At 41.2% G+C, this 25,967-nt stretch overlaps 1 protein-coding gene across 1 annotated transcript in view; it reads left to right on the top strand.

Moving 5' to 3' along the window:
* olah (oleoyl-ACP hydrolase) overlaps positions 1–8,651 on the top strand; it is a 46,899-nt gene extending 38,248 nt beyond the window's left edge. The window contains exon 8 of the mRNA XM_060904869.1: positions 7,693–8,651. Within this exon, the coding sequence (XP_060760852.1) occupies positions 7,693–7,835 (143 nt within the window). The 3' untranslated portion in view covers positions 7,836–8,651. The remainder of the gene's footprint in view (positions 1–7,692) is intronic.
* Positions 8,652–25,967: the final 17,316 nt, after the last annotated feature.

Genomic DNA, 25,967 nt, shown 5'->3' with positions numbered 1-25,967 from the left:
GAAAAAAAGCCTATATTTCATTGAAAATGGTACAGACAAAATATCAAATGTTGAAACTGAGACATTTTTATTGTTTTTTTTTTTTAAATATATGCTCATTTTGAATTTGATGTCAGCAACATGTTTCAGAAAAGTTGGGATGGGGCAACAAAAGACTGAAAAAGTTGTGTAATGTTTAAAAAAGACTAATTTGGTTTAACTGGCAACAGGTCAGTAACCTGATTGGGTATAAAAAGAGCATCCCAGAGAGGCGGAGTCTCTCAGAAGTAAAGACGGGGAGGGGTTCACTGCTCTGTGAAAGACTGCATGGGCAAACAGTGCAACAATTTCAGAATAACGTTCCTCAATGTGAAATTGCAAAGAATTTGATGATCACATCAGCTGTGGTACATAATATCATTAAAAGATTCAGAGAATCTGGAGAAATCTCTGTATGCAAGAGACAAGGCTGAAAACTGACACTGGATGCCTGGGATCTTCAGGCCCTCGGGAGACACTGCATTAAAAGCAGACACATGTCTGTCGTGGAAATCACTGTATGGGCTCAGGAACACTTCAGAAAACCATCATCTGTGAAAACAGTTCATTACTGCATCCACAAATGCAAGTTAAAACCAGACATAAACAATATCCAGAAATGCCGTCACCTTCTCTGGGCCCGAGCTCTTTTGTGATGAAGTGGAAAATTGTCCCGAGGTCTGACGAATCAAAAGTAGATTCTTTTTAGAAATCACGGACCCCACGTCCTCCAGGCTAAAGAGGAGAGGGACCATCCGGCTTATCAGTGCACAGTTCAAAAGCCAGCATCTGTGATGGTATGAGGGGGCGTTAGTGCACATGACATGGGTAGCTTGTACATCTGGGAAGGCCTCATTAATGCTGAATGATATAGACATTTCAGCAATATACTGCCATCCAGACAAAATCTTTTTCAGGGAAGGCCTTCTTTCTTTCAGCAAGACAATGCTAAACCACTTTCTGCACATATTAAAACTGCATTGCTCTGTAGTAAAAGAGTCCGGGTGCTAAACTGGCCTGCCTGTGGTCCAGACTTGTCTCCCATTTAAAACATTTGGTGCATTATGAAGTGCAAAATACAACAAAGGAGACCCCGAACTGTAACTTCGGGGTCTGAAGCAACTGAAATTGTATATCAGGCAGAAAGGGGACAACATTTCTCTTTCAAAACTACAGCAATTGGTCTCCTTAGTAGGCATATCAGGTGAAAATTCAATCCAAATTGCTTGAAATTGCGGTCATTGAATTCAGAAATTAATCCAGAACAACATACTTTTTACCGAATTAAAATGTTTATCCATTCTTGAGATATTACAAATCAAAGATTGAAAAAACGGCTTAATTTTTAGAAAACTGAAATAATATTCTGTATGAGGATCACATGGTCCAAAATGGGCCTCATTAACCAGTGAGATCAAATGTTTGTTCTTCATAACTTTTTTTATTTTATTTTTCAAGACATTTACATGGAAATTGGCAGGCACATAGATTGTTGTATACTAAATATAAAGTTTGAAAAATTAGCAAAAGCAAATTATGCAAATTAGTATTTAATTAATATTGATTATGCTAATTAGGTAAAACATTAGGGGCAGGACAGTGGTGTAGTGGTTAGCGCTGTCGCCTCACAGCAAGAAGGTCCGGGTTCGACCCTGTAGTCAGCTGGGATAGGCTCCAGCTTGCCTGCAACCCTGCAGAACAGGATAAAGCGGCTAGAGATGATGAGGATGAGGTAAAACATTAAATCGGTACACTCAAAAGTACTAAAAGATTATTTCTAATACCCTCTTTGTGCTCTGTAGGCCTGTGTATTTCTCAAAAGTAGGGCCTTCTAGTGTTTATATTAAAGAATATAAATTATAATATTCATAGCTTTCAAGGCAAACCTCAAAAAAACTGTGTGGACCATCCATCCATCCATTATCTGTAGCTGCTTATCCTGTTCTACAGGGTCGCAGGCAAGCTGGAGCCTATCCTAGCTGACTATGGGCGAGAGGCGGGGTACACCCTGGACAAGTCACCAGATCATCACAGGGCTAACATATAGAGACGAACAACCATTCCACATCCAATAAACAATTCCATTTAATTGAACTGAAATTGACACTCGCATTTTTGACTTCTGTTTTTTTTTTAAATATCATTCCGACCACTAAGATCTCAATATTTTTCATCAAAACAGCTACAGTTCTATTCTAAAATAGTTATGTATTTACAACCCCGATTCCAAAAAATTTGGGACAAAGTACAAATTGTAAATAAAAATGGAATGCAATGATGTGGAAGTTTCAAAACTCCATTTTTTATTCAGAATAGAACATAGATGACATATCAAATGTTTAAACTGAAAAAAATGTATCATTTAAAGAGAAAAATTAGGTGATTTTAAATTTCATGACAACAACACATCTCAAAAAAGTTGGGACAAGGCCATGTTTACCACTGTGAGACATCCCCTTTTCTCTTTACAACAGTCTGTAAACGTCTGGGGACTGAGGAGACAAGTTGCTCAAGTTTAGGGATAGGAATGTTAACCCATTCTTGTCTAATGTAGGATTCTAGTTGCTCAACTGTCTTAGGTCTTTTTTGTCATATCTTCCATTTTATGATGCGCCAAATGTTTTCTATGGGTGAAAGATCTGGACTGCAGGCTGGCCAGTTCAGTACCCGGACCCTTCTTCTACGCAGCCATGATGCTGTAATTGATGCAGTATGTGGTTTGGCATTGTCATGTTGGAAAATACAAGGTCTTCCCTGAAAGAGACGTCGTCTGGATGGGAGCATATGTTACTCTAGAACCTGGATATACCTTTCAGCATTGATGGTGTCTTTCCAGATGTGTAAGCTGCCCATGCCACACGCACTAATGCAACCCCATACCATCAGAGATGCAGGCTTCTGAACTGAGCGCTGATCACAACTTGGGTCGTCCTTCTCCTCTTTAGTCCGAATGACACGGCGTCCCTGATTTCCATAAAGAACTTCAAATTTTGATTCGTCTGACCACAGAACAGTTTTCCACTTTGCCACAGTCCATTTTAAATGAGCCTTGGCCCAGAGAAGACGTCTGCGCTTCTGGATCATGTTTAGATACGGCTTCTTCTTTGAACTATAGAGTTTTAGCTGGCAACGGCGGATGGCACGGTGAATTGTCTTCACAGATAATGTTCTCTGGAAATATTCCTGAGCCCATTTTGTGATTTCCAATACAGAAGCGTGCCTGTATGTGATGCAGTGCCGTCTAAGGGCCCGAAGATCACGGGCACCCGGTATGGTTTTCCGGCCTTGACCCTTACACACAGAGATTCTTCCAGATTCTCTGAATCTTTTGATGATATTATGCACTGTAGATGATGATATGTTCAAACTCTTTGCAATTTTACACTGTCAAACTCCTTTCTGATATTGCTCCACTATTTGTCGGCGCAGAATTAGGGGGATTGGTGATCCTCTTCCCATCTTTACTTCTGAGAGCCGCTGCCACTCCAAGATGCTCTTTTTATACCCAGTCATGTTAATGACCTATTGCCAATTGACCTAATGAGTTGCAATTTGGTCCTCCAGCTGTTCCTTTTTTGTACCTTTAACTTTTCCAGCCTCTTATTGCCCCTGTCCCAACTTTTTTGAGATGTGTTGCTGTCATGAAATTTCAAATGAGCCAATATTTGGCATGAAATTTCAAAATGTCTTACTTTTGACATTTGCTATGTTCTCTATGTTCTACTGTGAATACAATATCAGTTTTTGAGATTTGTAAATTATTGCATTCCATTTTTATTTACAATTTGTACTTTGTCCCAACTTTTTTGGAATTGGGGTTGTACATGAATCAGTTTGGTTTGAAAAAAAAAGTAGGTAAAGCTATGAAAACACAGATGGTCGTTAAATGGTAGAGTGAGCAGCACAGTGAACACTCTATTAGTTAAGATGCTCTTAGCGTAAGAGGCTTTTGGGAAACCCACCGCTGGCCATTTTCTTCTGACCTCTCATCAACAAGGTGTTTCCGCCTCCAGACCCTCCACACACAGGATGTTTTTGTTTTGCACACCATTCTGTGTAAATTCTAGAGATTGTTGTGTGTGAAATTCCCAGGAGATCAGCAGTATATGAAATACTCAAACCTGCACTTCTGGCATCAATAACCATGCCATTATCACAGTTTTTCCCATTCTGATGTTTGAAGTGAACATTAACTGAAGCTCTTGATTTGTATCTGCATGACTGTATCTGCATTGCACTGCTGCCATGATTGGCTGAGTAAATAACTGCATGAATGTGCAGGTGTACAAGTGTTCTAAATCAAGTGGAAGGTGAGTGTATGTGGCCAAATTATCCCTAAACCATCTTATTCTGAGGAAAATGCTTAAAAAACCTTTTAATTTAATTCAGCTTAAAGGAACAGTCCACCGTATTTCCATAATGAAATATGCTCTTATCTGAATTGAGACGAGCTGCTCCGTACCTCTCCGAGCTTTGCGCGACCTCCCAGTCAGTCAGACGCGCTGTCACTCCTGTTAGCAATGTAGCTAGGCTCAGCATGGCCAACGGTATTTTTTGGGGCTGTAGTTAGATGCGACCAAACTCTTCCGCGTTTCTCCTGTTTACATAGGTTTATATGACCAGTGATATGAAACAAGTTCAGTTACACAAATTGAAACGTAGCGATTTTCTATGCTATGGAAAGTCAGCACTATAATGACAGGCATACTAACACCTTCTGCGCGCTTCGGCAGCGCATTGATATCTGAGCTCCGTATCAATGCGCTGCCGACGCGCGCAGAAGGTGTTAGTACACCTGTCATTATAGTGCGGACTTTCCATAGCATAGAAAATCGCTACGTTTCAATTTGTGTAACTGAACTTGTTTCATATCACTGGTCATATAAACCTATGTAAACAGGAAAAACGTGGAAGAGTTTGGTTGCATCTAACTACAGCCCCAAAAAATACCGTTGGCCATACTGAGCCTAGCTACATTGCTAACAGGAGTGACAGCGCATCTGACTGCGTCTGACTGACTGGGAGGTCGCGCAAAGCTCGGATAGGTACGGAGCAGCTCGTCTCAATTCAGATAAGAGCATATTTCATTATGGAAATACGGTGGACTGTTCCTTTAAGCTTAACTTCTGACACATAAACAAGCCTCTTAATTATATATTGTCTAGAAACATATCAAGCATTGTGCTATATTTACATTTATTGCTTTCACACAGAGTTGTTAAATGAGCTGACAATCATATTTTGAGACATTTCTAGGAAGATCTAGTTCTCAAGAGCACTACAGCCACCATTTAAGAAGCATTCAGTCAAGCTAAGATAGATACAGCCTCACTGGGTGATGAGGACTTGCCTGCAGTAATGCCCCAAGTAATTCACTTAATCATAAGCAATAAGGGCAAGTAAGATCCCAGCAGAGGGAACACACACAAACACAAACCACAAGGAATAGAGATGATGGTGTATGTGCTACCATAAAGAAAGGTTTGGCCAAAAGTTTGCACTCAAGTTTCCATCAATGAAGAGTTTATAACATCAACAAAACTGACTTCATGTTAAAACTGTTAATCTTATAGTCATGTTGTCTGTTGTTGCCCAAATGAGGATGGGTTCCCTTTTGAGTCTGGTTCCTCTCGAGATTTCTTCCTCATGTCGTCTGAGGGAGTTTTTCCTTGCCACCATCGCCACAGGCTTGCTCATTGGGGATAGATTAGGGATAAAATTAGCTCATGTTTTAATTCATTCAAATTCTGTAAAGCTGCGTTGGGACAATGTCTATTGTTAAAAGCGCTATACAAACAGACTTGACTTGACTTTGTGGAAGCCTGACCATCACACCAATTCTCACCGTGGTTCTTCTCCAAACTGTTGCCACAAAGTTGGAGGTATAAATTATATACAATGTCTTTGGATGCTGTAGCATTACAATTTCCCTTCACTGGAACTAAGGGAACTGTTCCAGCATGGCAATCCCCGGTGCACAAAGTGAGCTCCATGAAGATATGGTTTGTCAAGGTTGGTGTAGAACAACTTGAGTGTCCTGCACAGAGCCCTGACTGAACTTAACCCCAGTGAACACCTTTGGGATGAACTGGAACAACGACTGCACCCCAGACCTCCTCACGTGATATCAGAACGTGACCTTTTCAGTCACTTTTGGTATCCTGACCAAAGATATCAAATCTCTCTGTCCATTTGGGACAACAGATCTTCTCAAGTATGAAGCTGCCAAGATGTTTCCACCACGAGTGCGATCAGCAGTGGAAATCCAAGCTCTCATTGGCCATTTTGTGGCCTAATTGAATTCTGTGCCACGTAGCAGTGGCTTGTAACAGTAGATTTTGGTGAGGCAGACCAGCATTAACAATGGCAGTCTAAAAGCTTGATTTGAGCAGCGTTAGACATACCTTTTGTTAAACTGTGTTCAGTATAGCAAGACACACAGAACAGCAAATGTCATTATTCAGGGTTGCCAGGTTTTGGGGGGAAAAATTTGGGATTCGGAAAAGGGAAACGTTTTTTACCTATTAAGGTATAGTTCCGATGATTTGCAATGAAACAAGGTCTTGACAGCCTTGGAGTACTTTTTGTTAAAAATTAGCCCAATCTGGCCACCCTGATATTACTGTTCTGCCTATTGCTCCTCCCATGCGTTTAGGGTAATGGGATTCCTGTCCCAGTAGCCCTCTATTTACAAACAATAAATAGAGGGCTACTGGGACAGGAATCCCATTATCCTAAGCTCATGGGAGGCAGAGGTAACTAGCATAGAGGCCATGCTGCTGAGGACGCAGCTACGCTGGGCTGGGCATATCTCTAGAACGGAGGATCATCGCCTACCCAAGATCGTGCTATATGGTGAGCTGTCCTCCGGTCACTGAGGCATAGGGGCTACAAAGAAGCAATACAAAGACAATCCGAAAAGAATACTGAAGGACTGTTGTATCGATCACCACCAGTGGTCAACACTGGCTACCAACCGAGTAGCCTGGAAACATATAATTTACCAGGCTACCTCCTCCTTTGAAGAGAGGTGAAGGTCTGAAGCAGCAAACAAAAGAAGGAGGAAGGACCGTAACACCAAAACCAAAGAAACAAACCCTACAGCCCAGACCTTCTCCTGTAACTTCTGCAGCCGGGCCTGTCATTCTTACATTGGGCTGTTGAGCCATCAGAGCAGCTGCAGTAGCCGTGGACAACCCTCCCACTGATCATCATCGAAGCCGTGCCATACAGCCCTCTATTGTTCCTATAATTTTTGACGACTAGTGTGCAATCCTAACTTAATGGAAGCTAGGTGGGTCAGTAAACACCCTGCGCAACATCTAGACCTCTCAATGAGGCTAAATGCGAGTGGTTACAATGATATCTGAATCGACCAGCACATGGCAGTGTCTCAGAATATGTAAGACTAATTTGATTATTGTAGATACTACATGATATGGTCACTTTGTGACTTTGTTGCATGCATGCACATGCACACTGGAAGATATGAGATGATAATCACAGCCCCTGGTGGTTAAAAGGGAACTGAGTTTTCAGGCATTTATTAAAGGCTGGTGAGGGCATTAAAAAAAGTGACCCTCAGGCTGAATGAAAATTTCAGTTCAGCTCTTATTTGAACAGGTAGTATGTTATCAAAATGTTTATCACATGTTCCTATGTCTTACATTCCAGCATTCAAGGCCATGACAAGTGGAGATTTCACTGTACAGATGCTACCTGGATCACATTTCTACCTAAAAGACACAGCAAATGAGAAGGTCATTCTGGACTACATCACAAAACATCTAGAAACAGCTGAGATGGACTACTTATAAAAGACCTTTGGATATAGTCACTGGTCCTGTGGTTGTGAAACTCTTTGTACAACAGCATTGTGCTCTTGCACAAGTTTAAATGGAAAGCATGAACACTGACATTCTTACTTTAAATCCTAGAGAGATCATGAGATATTTCTATATTTCTGTATGAGCATTAACTCTCCAAATGACACCTTGACCAAATTTACTGGATGGACATCATACCAATAAATGATGTTCTTACAGTTAAGATGATTTTAGATATATTTCTTGGCTCATTTTCAAACTATAATTTGCTAAATATCATTTTGATAATGACTAAGTTGAGAATGTCAGGTTGGGAAATTGGCCCTAGATTTAACCTCCTAAGGCCCAAGCTGTTTTTTTACATGCATTTTTTTTTATTTCTCTTTGCTATTTGGGCTTATTAGAACCTGATTAGAATAAAAACTAAGCATCATCTTTTAATAAGATGTACTTTTAGAGAAAAAGTATGTCCACATATGTGGATTCTTGTTCCGAATTTCTAAAAAGTGCTGTCCACGCATGTGACCGTTAAGCCCTAGGAGGTTAAAGATTTTACTTGTGCTATGAATTTGTTTTCAATTGGTTATGATTGACTTTTTCAGAAAAGAAAACACTACATACGAAGTCAATTGTTCACCAAAAGAGAAGCATAACAATTAAAATACAGTACGTTATATCTGTCGCTTGTATTTTAACATGATTAATTGGTTACTGAAAGTAGAAATGAATAATTTTTTTTAATTGGCTGATACTGTTATCTTCAAGTTTCTCAATAAAAGTGAGGCAGGATCCAACTCCAATATAGAACTAGTTAAAGTTCTCAGATAAAGTTTCAAGAGTGATACACTGCCAGTCTTGGACCGGATCTCACAACCTTCCATTCAACGAGTGCTGAGTTAACACTGCCTATTGACTACTCTCTAATAGTAATGCATAAATAAATTAGAATAAATAAAAGTGCATTTAAAATTTAATTAATGTTCCAGCAATCTTACTACAATCGTTTTATTGTTAATAGTAGTAATAATAATTAGGATGTTAATTGTAACATGCAACACACTTCCCTTCACTCATTTTTGTCCAATCATGTGTGTATGCGTTCCTTTTGGCTAAATTACTTGTCATTATTGTTCATCTTTGTGTTTTTATCCAATGAATTTTCCAATATTAGTTCAAACACTGAGCTGTCTATTCAAAAGTTTGTGGACACCCTAACCCTACCCATGATCATCACATTCATAAGAGCTTGTTGAACATCACCTTCCAGATTTAGTCCATCTTTGCTGTTATGACCTCCACTCTTCTGGGAATGCTTTCCACTAGATTTTGGGGCGTGGCTGTAGAGATTTGTGTTCATTCAGCCAGCAGAGCATTAGTGAAGTCAGGTACTGATGTTGGGTAAGGGAGGTGACGCCTGGGGTTGCAGTCAGTATTGTCATGCTAGAACAGGTTTGGGCCTCGTAATTCCAGTGAAGGGGAAATTGTAATACTACAGCAGACAATTTCATGGCAACAGTTTGGGGCAGAACCACATATGGGTGTGATGGTCAAGTGTTCACATGCTTTTGGCTGTGATGCCAATCACTGAGTGATTATGCACAGCCATTAATACCTTATACCTACAATACAGACATTTAATTTATTAGTATATTTTACCCATAATACAACCGCAATTCCAAAGGTGGGACACTGTAAAACATAAATAAACACAGAATGTGAAGATTTGCAAATCATGGAAACCCTATATTTAATTGAAAATAGTACAAAGACAATATATCATCATCATCACAGGCATTTAGCAGACACGCTTATCCAGAGCAGCGTACAACATGCCCAGAGCAGTCTGGGAGCAATTGGGGGTTACAGTGGTGCTTGAAAGTTTGTGAACCCTTTTAGAATTTTCTATATTTCTGCATAAATATGACCTAAAACATCATCAGATTTTCATACAAGTCCTAAAAGTAGATAAAGAGAACCCAGTTAAACAAATGAGACAAAAATATTATACATGGTCATTTATTTACTGAGGAAAATGATCCAATATTACATATCTGTGAGTGGCAAAAGTATGTGAACCTGTGCTTTCAGTATCTGGTGTGACCCCCTTGTGCAGCAATAACTGCAACTAAACGTTTCCGGTAACTGTTGATCAGTCCTGCACACTGGCTTGGGGGAATTTTAACCCATTCCTCCATACAGAACAGCTTCAACTCTGGGATGTTGGTGGGTTTTCTTACATGAACTGCTCACTTCAGGTCCTTCCACAACATTTTGATTGGATTAAGGTCAGGACTTTGACTTGGCCATTCCAAAACATTAACTTTATTCTTCTTTAACCATTCTTTGGTAGAACGACTTGTGTGCTTAGGGTCGTTGTCTTGCTGCATGACCCACCTTCTCTTGAGATTCAGTTCATGGACAGATGTCCTGACATTTTCCTTTAGAATTCACTGGTATAATTCAGAATTCATTGTTCCATCAATGATGGCAAGCCGTCCTGGCCCAGATGCAGCAAAACAGGCCCAAACCATTATACTACCACCATCATGTTTCACAGATGGGATAAGGTTCTTATGCTGGAATGCAGTGTTTTCCTTTCTCCAAACATAACGCTTCTCATTTAAACCAAAAAATTCTATTTTAATCTCATCCGTCCACAAAACATTTTTTCTAATAGCCTTCTGGCTTGTCCACGTGATCTTTAGCAAACTGCAGACGAGCAGCAATGTTCTTTTTGGAGAGCAGTGGCTTTCTCCTTGCAACCCTGCCATGCACACCATTGTTGTTCAGTGTTCTCCTGATGGTGGACTCATGAACATTAGCCAATGTGAGACAGGCCTTCAGTTGTTTAGAAGTTACCCTGGGGTCCTTTGTGACCTCGCCGGCTATTACACGCCTTGCTCTTGGGTGATCTTTGTTGGTCAACCACTCCTGGGGAGGGTAACAATGGTCTTGAATTTCCTCCATTTGTACACAATCTGTCTGGCTGTGGATTGGTGGAGTCCAAAACTCTTTAGAGATGGTTTTGTAACCTTTTCCAGCCTGATGAGCATCAACAATGCTTTTTCTGAGGTCCTCAGAAATCTCCTTTGTTTGTGCCATGATACACTTCCACAAACATGTGTTGTGAAGATCAGACGACTTCTTCTTCTGTGATTTTTATTGGCAGCTTGCAAGCTTAGTGCATTACCGCCATCTACTGGACTGAGGTGTGATCACATTGGGATGTCAGTGAATAACTAAATTAGCAAAAAAATGCTAAATTCTTCTTGCTAGTTGTGTTTCTTTCAGAAAATATATTACTGCTTTGGCTGTAAACTATGTTCCAGGTAGACACAATAGGTTGCTCAAGATCAGACTTTGATAGATCCCTGTTCTTTAAATAAAACAGGGTGCCCACTCACACCTGATTGTCATCCCATTGATTGAAAACACCTGACTCTAATTTCACCTTCAAATTAACTGCTAATCCTAGAGGTTCACATACTTTTGCCACTTACAGATATGTAATATTGGATCATTTTCCTCAATAAATAAATGGCCAAGTATAATATTTTTGTCTCATTTGCTTAACTGGGTTCTCTTTATCTACTTTTAGGACTTGTGTAAAAATCTGATGACGTTTTAGGTTGTATCTTTGCAGAAATATGGAAAATTCTAAAGGGTTCACAAACTTTCAAGCATCACTGTAGGTGCTTTGCTCAAAGGCACGTCAGCCATTCTTGCTGGTCTAGGGAATTGAACTAGCAACCTTTTAGTCTTAAAACTGCAGCTCTAACCATTAGGCCACAGCTTCCCCCTTTTGCACGGGTACCAGAGGTTGTTCAGTTTACAACTCCAATTCCAAAAAAGGTTAGGATGCTGTGTAAATTGTAAATAAAAACAGTGTGATCATTTGCAAATCTTGGAAACCCTATATTTCATTGAAAGAAGAAGAACTTTATTTATCACACATACACTTGTGAAATTCCTCTCTGCCTTTAACCCATCTATAGCAGTGAACACACTGTTATGACCCTGGATCATCTCATTATCTCTAGCCGCTTTATTCTGTTCTATAGGGTCACAGGCAAGCTGGAGCCTATCCCAGCTGACTACAGGTGAAAGGCAGGGTACACCCTGGACAGGTCGCCAGGTCATCACAGGACTGACACATAGACACAGACAACCATTCACACCTACGGTCAATTTAGAGTCACCAGTTAACCTAACCTGCATGTCTTTGGACTGTGGGGGGAAACCGGAGCACCCGGAGGAAACCCACGCGGACACCATGCAAACTCCGCACAGAAAGGCCCTTGATGGCCACGGGGCTCGAACCCGGACCTTCTTGCTGTGAGGCGACAGTGCTAACCACTACACCACCATCTTGGGTCATAATGTGTACTATTGTTTGCTTACTTTTGTTGTTGCCGTTTTCCCTCCTTGCCTGAGGGGGGTGCAGTTCATATGTTCCTGTGATTTCTTTTTTTTCTTTAAGGATTTTCAGTTGTAGGTGGCAGCAGCTGATTGGACCATGGTTGATGGCACTGGCTTTAAAATGCTCTCTGGAGAAGCTGAATGTGCTTTACTTTCTCTTGGTTCTCAATAGGACTTTACCTTGTGTGTTAATTGGTTAGTGGTGAATATTGTAATTGCTCTCCTAAAGCAGTCCAGGTAATTGTAGGTGTGAGAAGTCCTTTTGGTTGCATTTTATTTTTCTCCTGTTTGTTAGGGAGTCAGGTAAGATCCCTGTATTTTCTTTTTTCCTTTGTTGTCCAGGTGAATTGGAAGACATTTAACACTTTTTTTTTTTTGTTTATTTTGGGCCATGCTTACCCTGATGCTAATTTAACTTTACTGAAATATACAAGTTATATTTTGGACTGCAACTGACTGTGGCACTGGTTGCCCTTGGGAGTGGGGGAAGGGGTGTTTAAAAAAAAAAAAACCCACATCTGGTTGGCAGTTTTTATGCAGTTAAACTATGGAGTTTGATTTGGACAGTTTTGCAAGAAATCCATACCTGCCAACCTGTATGCATCTTGCGTAGCCGCTACGAATTTTTACCTCATTGTACGACTGTACGTTTTCACATTAAAAAGTACGCATATCGTCTGAACTCGCATTTCAGTCAAGTTCTCGCTGAAGCTGATACCGCTGATCTGTGAGAAGACTCAAAGCCAGAATGGAACGCTTTGCCCAATCCCCCCGCCCCTCTTCCAGAGTATGTGGCTCTGCCGTCTTCACCCCCTCCCCTTCCTCCTTCGCGTCTCTGACTTGAGTGCAGCGGTGCAGCCAGAGGTCAGGTGGCTAGAGCGAGTCGGGGATTGAAACGCCAGTTAGAAAAGAGAGATTTCATCAGTGATGGTCAACAATCCATTCTGCAAAGATCACTGGAAAGGTAAAATAAAAACATTAGGTCAGCCCAATAAACCGACATTGTTAACCCCTCGTGAACGTTATACTCATTCACCAACTCAATATGCTGCAATACTTCAGGCTTTCCCACATGCATGTTTCAGACAAAAACTGAACATATGGAGCCCGAACCGAGTGCCAAACGTGTTCGGAAACCCCAAAGATTTCTGGAAAGCTATTGGGAGAGGTGGCCTTGTCTCACACGATCGCAGTTACCCAGCCACACATTCTGCACAGTGTGCAAGATTGATATAGATATCAGTCACCAAGGAGCAACAGGTGCTAACACCGTCCCACACACGCCCGTTAAAGTACTGCAATAAGAAGTTTTAGCTAACTGGAAGGCAGTGCGTAACACTTTTACTGTTATGCACGGCCTTCCTATATTTGTAACAGAAACGGTTGTGTTTCACGTGTACTCAAGAGCTTCCTAGCCGTTATTTTGTGCATTTACAACACCAACAGTACAGGCTAGTTCTTCATTTAACTTCGAAGCCGTCACTCGGGTTGCATATTCGATGCGGTAACCAACGAAACCTGATTGCAATTCCGCTCGCGCTCTCATTGAATCACTATGATAAGTACCACTTTATTGACGTGCTCAACAAAACGTAGCGTGTTGTATATCTTAAGGGCAGTCGGTAACTTCTGTCAATGGTAGCCTAGAATGTTTGCAGATGATGTAAAGTCGAAAATTGGTCATCCCTCTTATGAAAAAACCTGCGTGGTACTGCAGTATCAAATGCTTTTTTTCTACAGTATTACTGCAGTAAATGCAATATTTCGAATGCAAATGCAATAGTTTGCACATGAAAAAGGCATACTACAAAATACTGCAGTGTACTGTATAATGCAATATTTTGGACGTGTGTGGGGGGGGGTCTGCACAGTGCAGGAAAAAAAAGTCAGTTTCCCATTTATACACTGCATTTTTTTCCCATAAGGGCCTTATAAAAGCCTGGGTCTGTGAGTCTGTCTATAAATTCAGAAAAATCATACTAATAATATGCAGTAACACATTATTTTTTACATACTGTATTAATTTAATGTGTTATTTATTTTGAAAGAGTGGCTCTGATTTAATTTCATTTCATTCGCACATGTATTTAATGTTTGTTGTGCTTTTTAAAACGGAAGGAAGTTCCCAAGAGCCATCAATAAGTTTCCCAAAGTCTATCAATAGGAATGTTTTACAAAACTGGACTATGTTCCCAAGGTCAATCAATAAAACTGGATTGAAAGTGTGTTTTTGGTCTGCTGGTTGTGGTCTGTGGGGGTGCATGCGCGCTGGGTTGGGGTGAGGTTGACGCGAGGGGGGTACTCATGAAATTGTAAGATTGTACTCATAAAATTTTTTCAAGGTTGGCAGGTATGGAAATCCTACATTACTACAACTAAATTATAAGAAAGTAGATTTGATGCTCCTTGCTAACCTATGACATGCAAGTCCTGTTAAATATAAGGAAAGTAGATCTGTGCCAACTCCTGGTTGGGAAGTTGGGGGAGAGGGGTCTGTTGGTGGGCCAAGCTACAGTATAGCAGAAAGAGTGGGGAAAGTTGATATGGAGCTCTGAGATCCTGTGCTATCTGTCACAACCACTCACGCAGGTGCTTTCATTAAGCAGGAGATGTCGGCTGAGGTGCTCCAACTGGCACTCCGTGTTAAGGAAATGGAGATGAGAAATTGAGAATTAGAGGTGGAGGCTATGCACCTTAAGGTGAGCACTTTTAGAGCTGGAATGGCAGCCTAGTGTTGCTTTTCATTTGTCACGCTGCAAACCTTGCACTTTCCCTGAGAAAGCTTTGATGTGAGCAGGTACATCATACTGGTACCACCATTCAGGGAGCCTGAGGTGGATTCATACTTTAATGCATGTGAGTGCATTGTAGCCACTTTGAACTGGCTGAAAGATATCTTAACTTTATTGCTTCAGTGTAAGGTTGCATGGTGGTGTAGTGGGTTAGCACTGTCGCTTCACAGCAAGAAGTCCTGGGTTCGAGTCCAGTGGCTGGTGGGGGCCTTTCTGTGTGGAGTTTGCATGTTCTCCTTGCGTCTGTGTGGGTTTCCCCCACAGTTCAAAGGCTGCATGTCTAATTAGTGGCTCTAGATTGACTGTAGGTGTAAATGAGTGTCTGTCTGTGTCAGCCCTGCGATAACCTGGTGACTTGTCCAGGGTGTGCAAGCTGGGATGGGCTCCAGCTTGCCTGTGACCTTGTAGAATAGGATAAGTGGTTACAGATAATGTAATGATGGATGCTTCAGTGTAAATTAGTGGGGAAGGATCAGGAGGTGTGCTGCCCTCAGTTGAACAGTTTAGACTATGATAAGGCTACTGTGTTATGTGCCTGTGAATTAGTGCCTGAAGCATATCAACAGAAACTTAGAAACTGTACAAAAAGTCAACCAGATGTGTGGGGGGAGGAAGTGTGCTTTTTGATAAATGGTGCCATGCCAATAAAGTCATGGATTTTGCACAACTGTGAGAGCTTGTACTCTTGGAAGAACTTGGTGTCTGCTAGAATGTATTGTTTATTTGAATGATGCAACCTTTTGCTCTCTTGCTAAAGCTGGTGTTTTTGCAGATGAGTTTGCTTTAAAACACAAGATTGTCTTCCATGTCATGGATCCCTGGAACCTACTGAATACAATTCCATCACCTAAATTATCCCGGTGCCCCTCCTCTGCAGATGGTGAGAACTGTTTGTCATGAACCTGGTCACCTCATTGCAATCTGCCTTTTCATCTCATCTCATTATCTCTAGCCGCTTTATCCTGTTCTACAGGGTCGCAGGCAAGCTGGAGCCTATCCCAGCTGACTACGGGTGAAAGGCGGGGTACACCCTGGACAAGTCGCCAGGTCATCACAGGGCTGACACATAGACACAGACAACCATTCACATTCACACCTACGGTCAATTTAGAGTCACCAGTTAACCTAACCTGCATGTCTTTGGACTGTGGGGGAAACCGGAGCACCCGGAGGAAAGCCACGCGGACACGGGGAGAACATGCAAACTCCACACAGAAAGGCCCTCGCCGGCCACGGGGCTCGAACCCGGACCTTCTTGCTGTGAGGCGACAGCGCTAACCACTACACCACCGTGCCGCCCCCAATCTGCCTTTTATTTATTTTATTTATTTAAAAGTCTAAGAATAAAGGTCTATCTGTCATAAGAATTAAAATGGAAATCTGTAATTCATTTAGAACTTGATTTTTATTAAACAAACTTTCAAATCCTGGGCTTAGATTAACAAATTCTGTGTTCTAAATAGAAAGACATAATATGATAACTTTATTCTAATCCAGCCTATTTAGCATACATATGAAGTAACACCTAACTGGCTAGTATGCCTATCTTAATTTTTTTGTATTAATAATGGACTGTATACAATATTAGTGTTGCTTCAGCATGGTGAACAATTGAGTGTTGATCTGATGGTCCCACAGGACTTCAGCATGCCTACTACTCCAACCCCAATTCCAGAAAAGTTGGGACGCTGTGTAAAACAGAATGTAAAGCTTTGCAAATCATGAAACTCTATATTTCATTGAAAATGGTACAAAGACATCGGTGTTGAAACTGAATTTTATTGCTTTTTTTTTTTTTAAAAGCTCATCTTGAATTTTATGTTGGCAACGCATTTCAGAAAAGTTGGGATGGAGCAACAAAAGACTAAAAGTTGTGCAATGCTTTAAAAAAAAAATTGGTTAATTGGCAATGGGTCAGTAACATGACTGGGTATAAAAAGAGCATCCCAGAGAAGCGGAGTCTCTCAGAAGTAAAGATGGGGAGGGGTTCACTGCTCTGTGAAGGACTGCTTGGGCAAACAGTGCAACAATTTAAGAATAATGCTCTTCAATGTGTAATTGCAAATAATTTGGGAATCCCCTCATCTCTGGTACATAATATTCAAAGAATCTAGAGAAATCTCTGTATGCAAGAGACAAAGCTAAAAACTGACACTGGATGCCTGGGATCTTCAGGCTCTCAGGAGACACTGCATTAAAATCAGACACGTCTGTAGTGGAAATCACTGTATGGGCTCAGGAACACTTCAGAAAACCATCGTCTGTGAAAACAGTTCATTACTGCATCCACAAATGCAAGTTAAAACCAGATATGAAGGCTTGTACATCTGGGAAGTAGCTTGTACATCTGGGGAGGCATCATTAATGCTGGATGATGTATAATGTGTATGTTTCAGAGTAATATACTGCCATCCAGACTTTTTTTTTTTGGGGGGGAAGGCCTTCCTCCTTTCAGCAAGACAATGCCAAACTGCTTTCTGCACATATTAAAACTGCATGACCCTGTAGTAAGAGCCTGGGTGCTAAACTGGCCTGCCTGCAGTCCTGACCTGTCTCCTATTTAAAGCTTTTGGCACATTATGAAGTGCAAAGTACAACAAAGGAGACCCTTAACTGTTGAGCAACTAAAATTGTATATCTGGCAATAATGGGACAACATTTCTTTCAAAACTACAGCAATTGGTCTCCTTAGTTCCCAAATGTTTAGTGTGTTACAAGTAGAGGTGATGCAACACAGTGGTAAACATGCCCCGTCCCAATTTTTATTTTTTATTTTTGAAACCTGTTGCTATCAAATTCAATGAGCATCTGTATTTCAAAAAAACAATGTCTCAACATATATGTTGTCTTTGTGCTATTTTCAGTGAAATACAGGGTTTCCGTGACTTGTAAATCATCGCATTCTGTTTTTGTTTAGTGTCCTAACTTTTTGGAATTGGGGTTGTACTCCTACGTACAATATTTAAACATTGGTACCATGCGTCAAATGGTAACGAGTTATCCTGAGGCTAATTTTCATCTGCAGTCCCTTGGTTGGCAGGTCACAATGAAAACTTCCACTCAGTGACAGAACAACATTAAGTGAACTAGACAGACAAAGTTAATACTAATTACATACAGTAATGTATCAGAGTTGTCTTCTAAGCAACTTCATGGTGAGAGAAATCGGCATTAATTTCGGACTACATTAGGCTACTAGTTCTGACTGTTTCTTGGGTGGGGGTCATATCAAAAGTGAACTCTTTCAGACATCACTTCTGTGTTGTACAATTTACTGATTTTAAATTTCTAAAAATAAGTTTCTATGACTGCTCTGGTTTGATTGTGACCTCTGATTTTAGCTGTATAAATTCTGATACTGGGGCGGCACGGTGGTGTAGTGGTTAGCGCTGTCGCCTCACAGCAAGAAGGTCCTGGGTTCGAGCCCCGGGGCCGGCGAGGGCCTTTCTGTGCGGAGTTTGCATGTTCTCCCCGTGTCCGCGTAGGTTTCCTCCGGGTGCTCCGGTTTCCCTCACAGTCCAAAGACATGCAGGTTAGGTTAACTGGTGACTCTAAATTGACTGTAGGTGTGAATGTGAGTGTGAATGGTTGTCTGTCTGTGTCAGCCCTGTGATGACCTGGCGACTTGTCCAGGGTGTACCCCGCCTTTCGCCCATAGTCAGCTGGGATAGGCTCCAGCTTGCCTGCGACCCTGTAGAAGGATAAAGCGGCTAGAGATAATGAATGAATTAATGAATTCTGATACTTCTGCAGTGTGCAGATAGACGACATAGAAAGTACGTTGAACAGACTGGAACACTTTGGACTGGAACGGAGCAGAGCCAAGAGGAAAGCTTTGTCCTCTGTGGTCCATTGGACACCATTAACCTTGCGCTGAGATGCGAGCATGTGTGTACTCAAACATGATGGCATTGGCCAGCGAGAGTTTCTCCAAATGCTTCAGCACTGACTCCATACTACCACCTTTTCTTGCTGGTCGTCTTTTGCTGCTTGAGTTCCCTCACTTTCACCTTCAGCTTGCACACCTGTGAGCTCAGACTCCTGATCATCTCTGTGGACTGGTCCTTGGCAGCTGCTTCAGGATCTGGCAGCAATGGCATTGGTGGCAACAGTGGTATCACCATCAAAGATCCTGCTACAGCGTTATTAGATACGGTGATTATCTGTCTGTGATGCACCAACAGGTTGTTGAACAGTTTCTGCAGTGGATGTGGCTTTGTTTGATGGGTGAGCATGACTCTGTTTGCCTGTGAAACAAACAAAAATTTGGAAAAATCTGAACAAAAGTCTCACTTTTTACAGTAAAAAGCCAAGGTGTTAATATCATTGAGACAATAAGGCCACTCTAAAATGGATAACGTGTAAGCGACACCAAGTATGATTGAGTTTTCACTCTAAAAGGGATGCTATGACTGGCATCTCAAAGGTTCATTGTATTTACACAATGAGTCTCTTATGTTTATTTGGTGGCTTTCTCCTTGTCTCCACGTTCAGTTGGGGTGCTGGGCTAGGGGCATCAACCCTTGTGGGCACTGCATCCCATTTCAATGCCCCATGGCTGCAAGATAATGAGAGTTTGAGGTCAGAAGTTTACATACACATCATGGACATGAATTTCATAGCAATACTGGGCTCTGAGTGGCTTCTTTGAGCTGTTCTTTTTCTGGGGAAGGATGATGTATAAAATTACACACATCTGTGTAATTTTATATAGCTATCCACCTCTAGGTTTATTTAAAAAAAAAAAAGTCATGATGGACTGGCTGCATGGACTCCGTTACAGGTTGCCAGGTCTGTATAAAACACCTACGCACTAAACAATTTAAAACTCAAATGTTATCCTGTCATGATGCAGCCTGGGGTGGGTTTTTTGTTTGTTTGTTTTAAACCTGGAGGTGGATGGTACAACAAAACCCCGACTATACAGTGGTGCTTGAAAGTTTGTGAACCCTTTAGAATTTTCTATATTTCTGCATAAATATGACCTAAAACAACATCAGATTTTCACAAAAGTCCTAAAAGTAGATGAAGAGAACCAGGTTAAACAAAGGAAACAAAAATATTATACTGGGTCATTTATTTATTGAGGAAAATGATCCAATATTACATATCTGTGAGTGGCAAAAGTATGTGAACCTTTGCTTTCAGTATCTGGTGTGACCCCCTTGTGCAGCAATAACTGCAACTAAACGTTTCCGGTAACTGTTAATCAGTCCTGCACACCGGCTTGGAGGAATTTTAGCCCATTCCTCCATACAGAACAGCTTCAACTCTGGGATGTTGGTGGGTTTCCTCACATGAACTGCTCGCTTCAGGTCCTGCCACAACATTTCGATTGGATTAAGGTCAGGACTTTGACTTGGCCATTCCAAAACATTTAACTTTATTATTCTTTAACCATTCTTTGGTAGAACGACTTGTGTGCTTAGGGTCAATGTCTTGCTGCATGACCCACCTTCTCTTGAGATTCAGTTCATGGACAGATGTCCTGACATTTTCCCTTAGAATTGGCTGGTATAATTCAGAATTCATTGTTCTGTCAATGATGGCAAGCTGTCCTGGCCCAGATGCAACAAAACAGGCCCAAACCATGATACTACCACCACCATGTTTCACAGATGGGATAAGGTTCTTATGCTGGAATGCAGTGTTTTCCTTTCTCCAAACATCACGCTTCTCATTTAAACCAGAAAGCTCTATTTGTGTCTCATCCGTCCACAAAACATTTTTCCAGTAGCCTTTTGGCTTGTCCATGTGATCTTTAGCAAACTGCAGATGAGCAGCAATGTTCTTTTTGGAGAGCAGTGGCTTTCTCCTTGCAACCCTGCCATGCACACCATTTGTTGTTCAGTGTTCTCCTGATGGTGGACTCATGAACATTAACATTAGACAATGTGAAAGAGGCCTTCAGTTGCTTAGAAGTTACCCTGGGGTCCGTTGTGACCTCGCCGACTATTACACGCCTTGCTCTTGGAGTGATCTTTGTTGGTCGACCACTCCTGGGGAGGGTAACAATGGTCTTGAATTTCCTCCATTTGTACACAATCTGTCTGACTGTGGATTGGTGGAGTCCAAACTCTTTAGAGATGGTTTTGTAACCTTTTCCATCCTGATGAGCATCAACAACGCTTTTTCTGAGGTCCTCAGAAATCTCCTTTGTTTGTGCCATGATACACTTCCACAAACATGTGTTGTGAAGATCAGACTTTGATAGATCCCTGTTCTTGAAATAAAACAGGGTGCCCACTCACACCTGATTGTCATCCCATTGATTGAAAACACCTGACTCTAATTTCACCTTCAAATTAACTGCTAATCCTAGAGGTTCATATACTTTTGCCACTCACAGATATGTAATATTGGATAATTTTTCTCAATAAATAAATGACCAAGTATATTTTTTCTCATTTGTTTAACTGGGTTCTCTTTATCTACTTTTAGGACTTGTGTGAAAATCTGATGATGTTTTAGGTCATATTTATGCAGAAATATAGAAAATTCTAAAGGGTTCACAAACTTTCAAGCATCACTATATAAATATTCTCAAACACAGTACTGTTCAGAAGTCTTGGCACCCTATTTTCTTCATACAAACTTTTCTTAGATTTCCGTTTTATGATTTCTACATTATTGAGTAATGAACCTACAGTCTGAGAGTTCTACACACACACACACACTGAACTTTACAACAGCTGCATGCATGTGAAATGGAAATAAATCGACTAGGGCAGGAAACTATTTTGGATAAAATTATTGTCTGTTGCAAATAAAAAGTAACCAAACTTCAACTCAATGTGTGAGCTTCATTTTATGTTCCAATTCACAACTATTCTATGGTTTTCCTTAAAAAAAAAAAAAAAAGTCCTCGGAAATAGGGGCAAGTGATAAATATGATAATAGAATATTATTATAATAGAAATTTACACCCCCCCCCCCCCCCCCCCCCCCCAGGGCAAGTGGGTTTAAAAGTTAATGTCGAGCCCTGAGGTGGCCAAACTTTTGACTGGTACTGTATAATTTAGTATTGTTTGGTAGATTATAGTATTATGCATCTTTCTGATTTTTCTAAAAGCATCGCGTCCCCCCCAGGACATATGGACACATCAGATGGTCTCTTGAACTGGCTGGGGTGAAAATGTACACTGCACACCCTGGAGCTGCTGAGAGCTTATCTTCAGTGATGTGTTTCTGAGATTCTGTACTCAACTGGCACACCTGTAAAAGGAAGTATTATACACAAACCTTGATGAATCTTGTAGGCTGCATGACCATTTCAATATTAAAATGAACAGGAATTGCTGAATTGAGAGCTGCTAAGGAAGAAGGAAAAAAAATGGCCTCAATGAGGCTGTAGCTCATACCAGCCACTGTTGTGTGCGAGTTTGAAATCCAATCAATTCTGTAGGAGGAGTAGCGATTTTTGTGAAATTGCACACGACTCCTCTGTAGCCTCATCCATGGTAGGTGGTGCCACCTGGTGAACAATTCTTGTTGGAATGTCTTTCAAATCTTCTGGGTGAGTTTCAGTGAAAACATCCTAGCAATTTACGAACAGTAGTGTTTAGTGTGATGAGTCACCTAAAAATTTTCAAACGCCCATAAAATGTTAAATATTGCAGGTGGCACAACCATCTTGACAACTTTTATACACACCAACTTGGGGAACATTTCTATGAGTTTGATCTAAATCTGATCACTCCTGTAGGAGGAGTAGTGAATTTATTTATTTATTTATTTATTTATTTATTTTGGTAAATTGTGGATGGACAACGGACAGGTAACACGTGATCACGTAAGCTCATCCAGCCTGGCCTACGGCTGGATGAGCTAAAAACAAAAGAGAAAAATTGAGGCTAAAGGCAGACCATGTGTTAACTCTAGCTTTGATTTTGGACTTTTTTTTTTATTCAAATAAGGCATTGAAAGATGGATATAAAAGTGAAACGACATATTTGGTCCAGTGCAAATCAAAGATCATTAGCTTTCTCCCTGCAGGCCATTATGACAGGAAAGAATAAAGTGAAGTGGGTTCATCTATAACAGACCGTTTCTTAGCAGGTAAGTAAAGACTAGTGTAGTAGGTTCAGCAGTAGGCCTTGTATTGTTGAACACGAGCCAAACTGACTAATTTTGAATGGCTAAGTTCTGTAGTTGACTCTGGAGTACCATGAAGCGTTAACAAAAACAATTTAATGATGTTTAAGGCTTAATGTTAATAACTTTAATTTAAGACTCCACAGGTCAGCATTTTCATTAAAAGCTGATGCTGTGATGCCTGGATTAGGTACCACACTGTTATAATGAAGTGATTAGCACTGTATTTAATAAACCCATTCTAACTTGGTCATATATCCATATAAATCGAAATGATTTCTATTTCTAGGGCCTTCAGTTTCTAAAAGGAATTAAGACTAATACTAGACTAAACAGGCGGCACGGTGGTGTAGTGGTTAGCGCTGTTGCCTCACAGCAAGAAGGTCCGGGTTCGAGCCCCGTGGCCGGCGAGGGCCTTTCTGTGCGGAGTTTGCATGTTCTCCCCGTGTCCGCGTGGGTTTCCTCTGGGTGCTCCGGTTTCCCCCACAGTCCAAAGACATGCAGGTTAGGTTAACTGGTGACTCTAAATTGACCGTAGGTGTGAATGTGAGTGTGAATGGTTGTCTGTGTCTATGTGTCAGCCCTGTGATGACCTGCCGACTTGTCCAGGGTGTACCCCGCCTTTCACCCGTAGTCAGCTGGGATAGGCTCCAGCTTGCCTGCGACCCTGTAGAACAGGATAAAGCGGCTACAGATAATGAGATGAGATGAGACTAGACTAAACAACTCTGCCAGCAGGTACAGCACTAGTGTAACATCCACTGGAGAAGCCGTCACTCATCTCTACACTGTTGTGAGTAATTGTTAGGCTCTTTGGGGAAACGGTGAAAGGCGACTTGTTTACTGTTACACTGGTAATTTTTACAGTTCATTGCTCAACATTGTTTTCTTTGATTCCACTTGGACTTCTCTTTCCTCTCGGTCATGTTTGCGGGTTCTGTTTTCTATTAGCATTTTCAGTCCAAAATGGCGGCAGTTTGACCCGCAGCACCATCTAGCAGCGGGTACTTAAAAAAAGCACCACAGTTTCATCTCTTTACTACGGAAGCTGAGAACGACCATGTTTGTATTCATGTTTTCATGCCATTTTCCCATGATAACTTTATTATTGGGGAGGCACGGTGGTGTAATGGTTAGCACTGTTGCCTCACAGCAAGAAAGTCCTGGGTTTGAGCCCAGCGACTGACGGGCGGGCCTTTCTGCGTGGACTTCATGTTCTCCCCGTGTCTGTGTGGGTTTCCTCTGGGTGCTCCGGTTTCTCCTACAGTCCAAAGACTTGCAGGTTAGGCTAATTGGTGGCTCTAAATTGACAGCGTGAATAGTTTTGTCTCTGTGTCAGCCCTGTGATGATCTGGTGACTTATCCAGGGTGTACCCTGCCTCTCACCCATAGTCAGCTGAGATAGTCCAGCTTGCCCGCAACCCTGCACAGGATAAGCAGTTATCAATGATGGATTATTATTATTATTATTATTATTATTATTAATAAAAGTTTGAATACTTTTTTCTTTTTTATTTAATATTTATTTTTCATGTTGTTGAACTATTAACTACATTATTAAAGCCATCTGGTTTGCCTTGAGACTCACAAGCCTGTCCCTCTGGACATGGTGACACCCCCCCCCCCCCCCCCCCCCCCCCCCCCCCCCAATTAAATTTTTTTTAAATATTAGTTTTTTGTTGTTTTTTTTAAATCCACCTTTTGGTGAAGTCTCTTCATCTCACACTGAAAAAACGAGAACAAAAGTGCTCCGAGAGCACAATATCCCCCACTAGTAACTATATCTATGCTAAGGCCATAACTCTGGTAAAATGTGACCTGAATTGAATGAAATTGCAATATGCGTATTACCCACATATAATAAAGAATCCTGTCAAGTTTTGTGAAATTCCTCCTGAAATCAACTTCTCTCACAATTTTTGAAGGTGAGTACCCTTTCCGGGATGGATGGATGGACGGACGGACGGACGGACATCGCCACGACATAATCCCACTTTGGGCCTTTTGGCCAGCGAGGGATAAAAATCCAACCTTTTAACTGAAATTTATTCAGAGAAAAACAAATCCCTCATCAAGAAATATATTTTCAACAAACACGCATGCCACTATTATTGACACGCCCGTATTTAATACCTTGTACAACCTCCCTTTGGCAGTAAAACAGCATGGAGTCTCTAACATTTTTATAAGGTTGGAGATGCAGAGCAGGGCATCTGAGACCATTCCTGTTTACACAGTCTCTCCAGATCATCCAGGGTCCTCGACCCCCTCTTGTGCTCTCTCTTCTTCAGCTCAGCCCACAGGTTTTCACTGGGGTTCAGGTCTGGGGACTGAGATGGCCATGGTAGAAGCATGATTCTATGCTCAGTGAACCATGTGTGTTGATTTGGATATATGCTTCGGATCATTGTCCTGCTGGAAGATCCAATGACGACCCAGTTTTAGTTTTCCACTATTAATACAACACTAGTGTAACATCCACTGGAGAAGACTTCACTAATCTTGACACTATTGTGAATAATTACCTGTTGGCCTCTTTGGGGAAATGGTGAAAGGTGACTGACATTGGTATACCTTAGGTTTTGAAATGTCCTACTATTTCATGGAGTCCATGATGCCATGTACCCTAACAAGATTTCCAGGGCCTTTGGAGAAAAAACAGTCCCAAAACATCACAGAACTTCCACCATATTTTACAGATGGGATCAGGTTCTCTTCACTATAGCCATCCTTTTTACACCAAACCCACCTTGAGTGTTTATTGCTAAAATGCTCCATTTTTGTTACATCAGACCATAGAACACTGTTTCAAAGTTGT

Source organism: Neoarius graeffei, chromosome 22 (genome assembly GCF_027579695.1).
Source record: "Neoarius graeffei isolate fNeoGra1 chromosome 22, fNeoGra1.pri, whole genome shotgun sequence".
NCBI classification, from domain to species: domain Eukaryota; kingdom Metazoa; phylum Chordata; class Actinopteri; order Siluriformes; family Ariidae; genus Neoarius; species Neoarius graeffei.
This window is presented reverse-complemented; position numbering and strand designations above follow the sequence as displayed.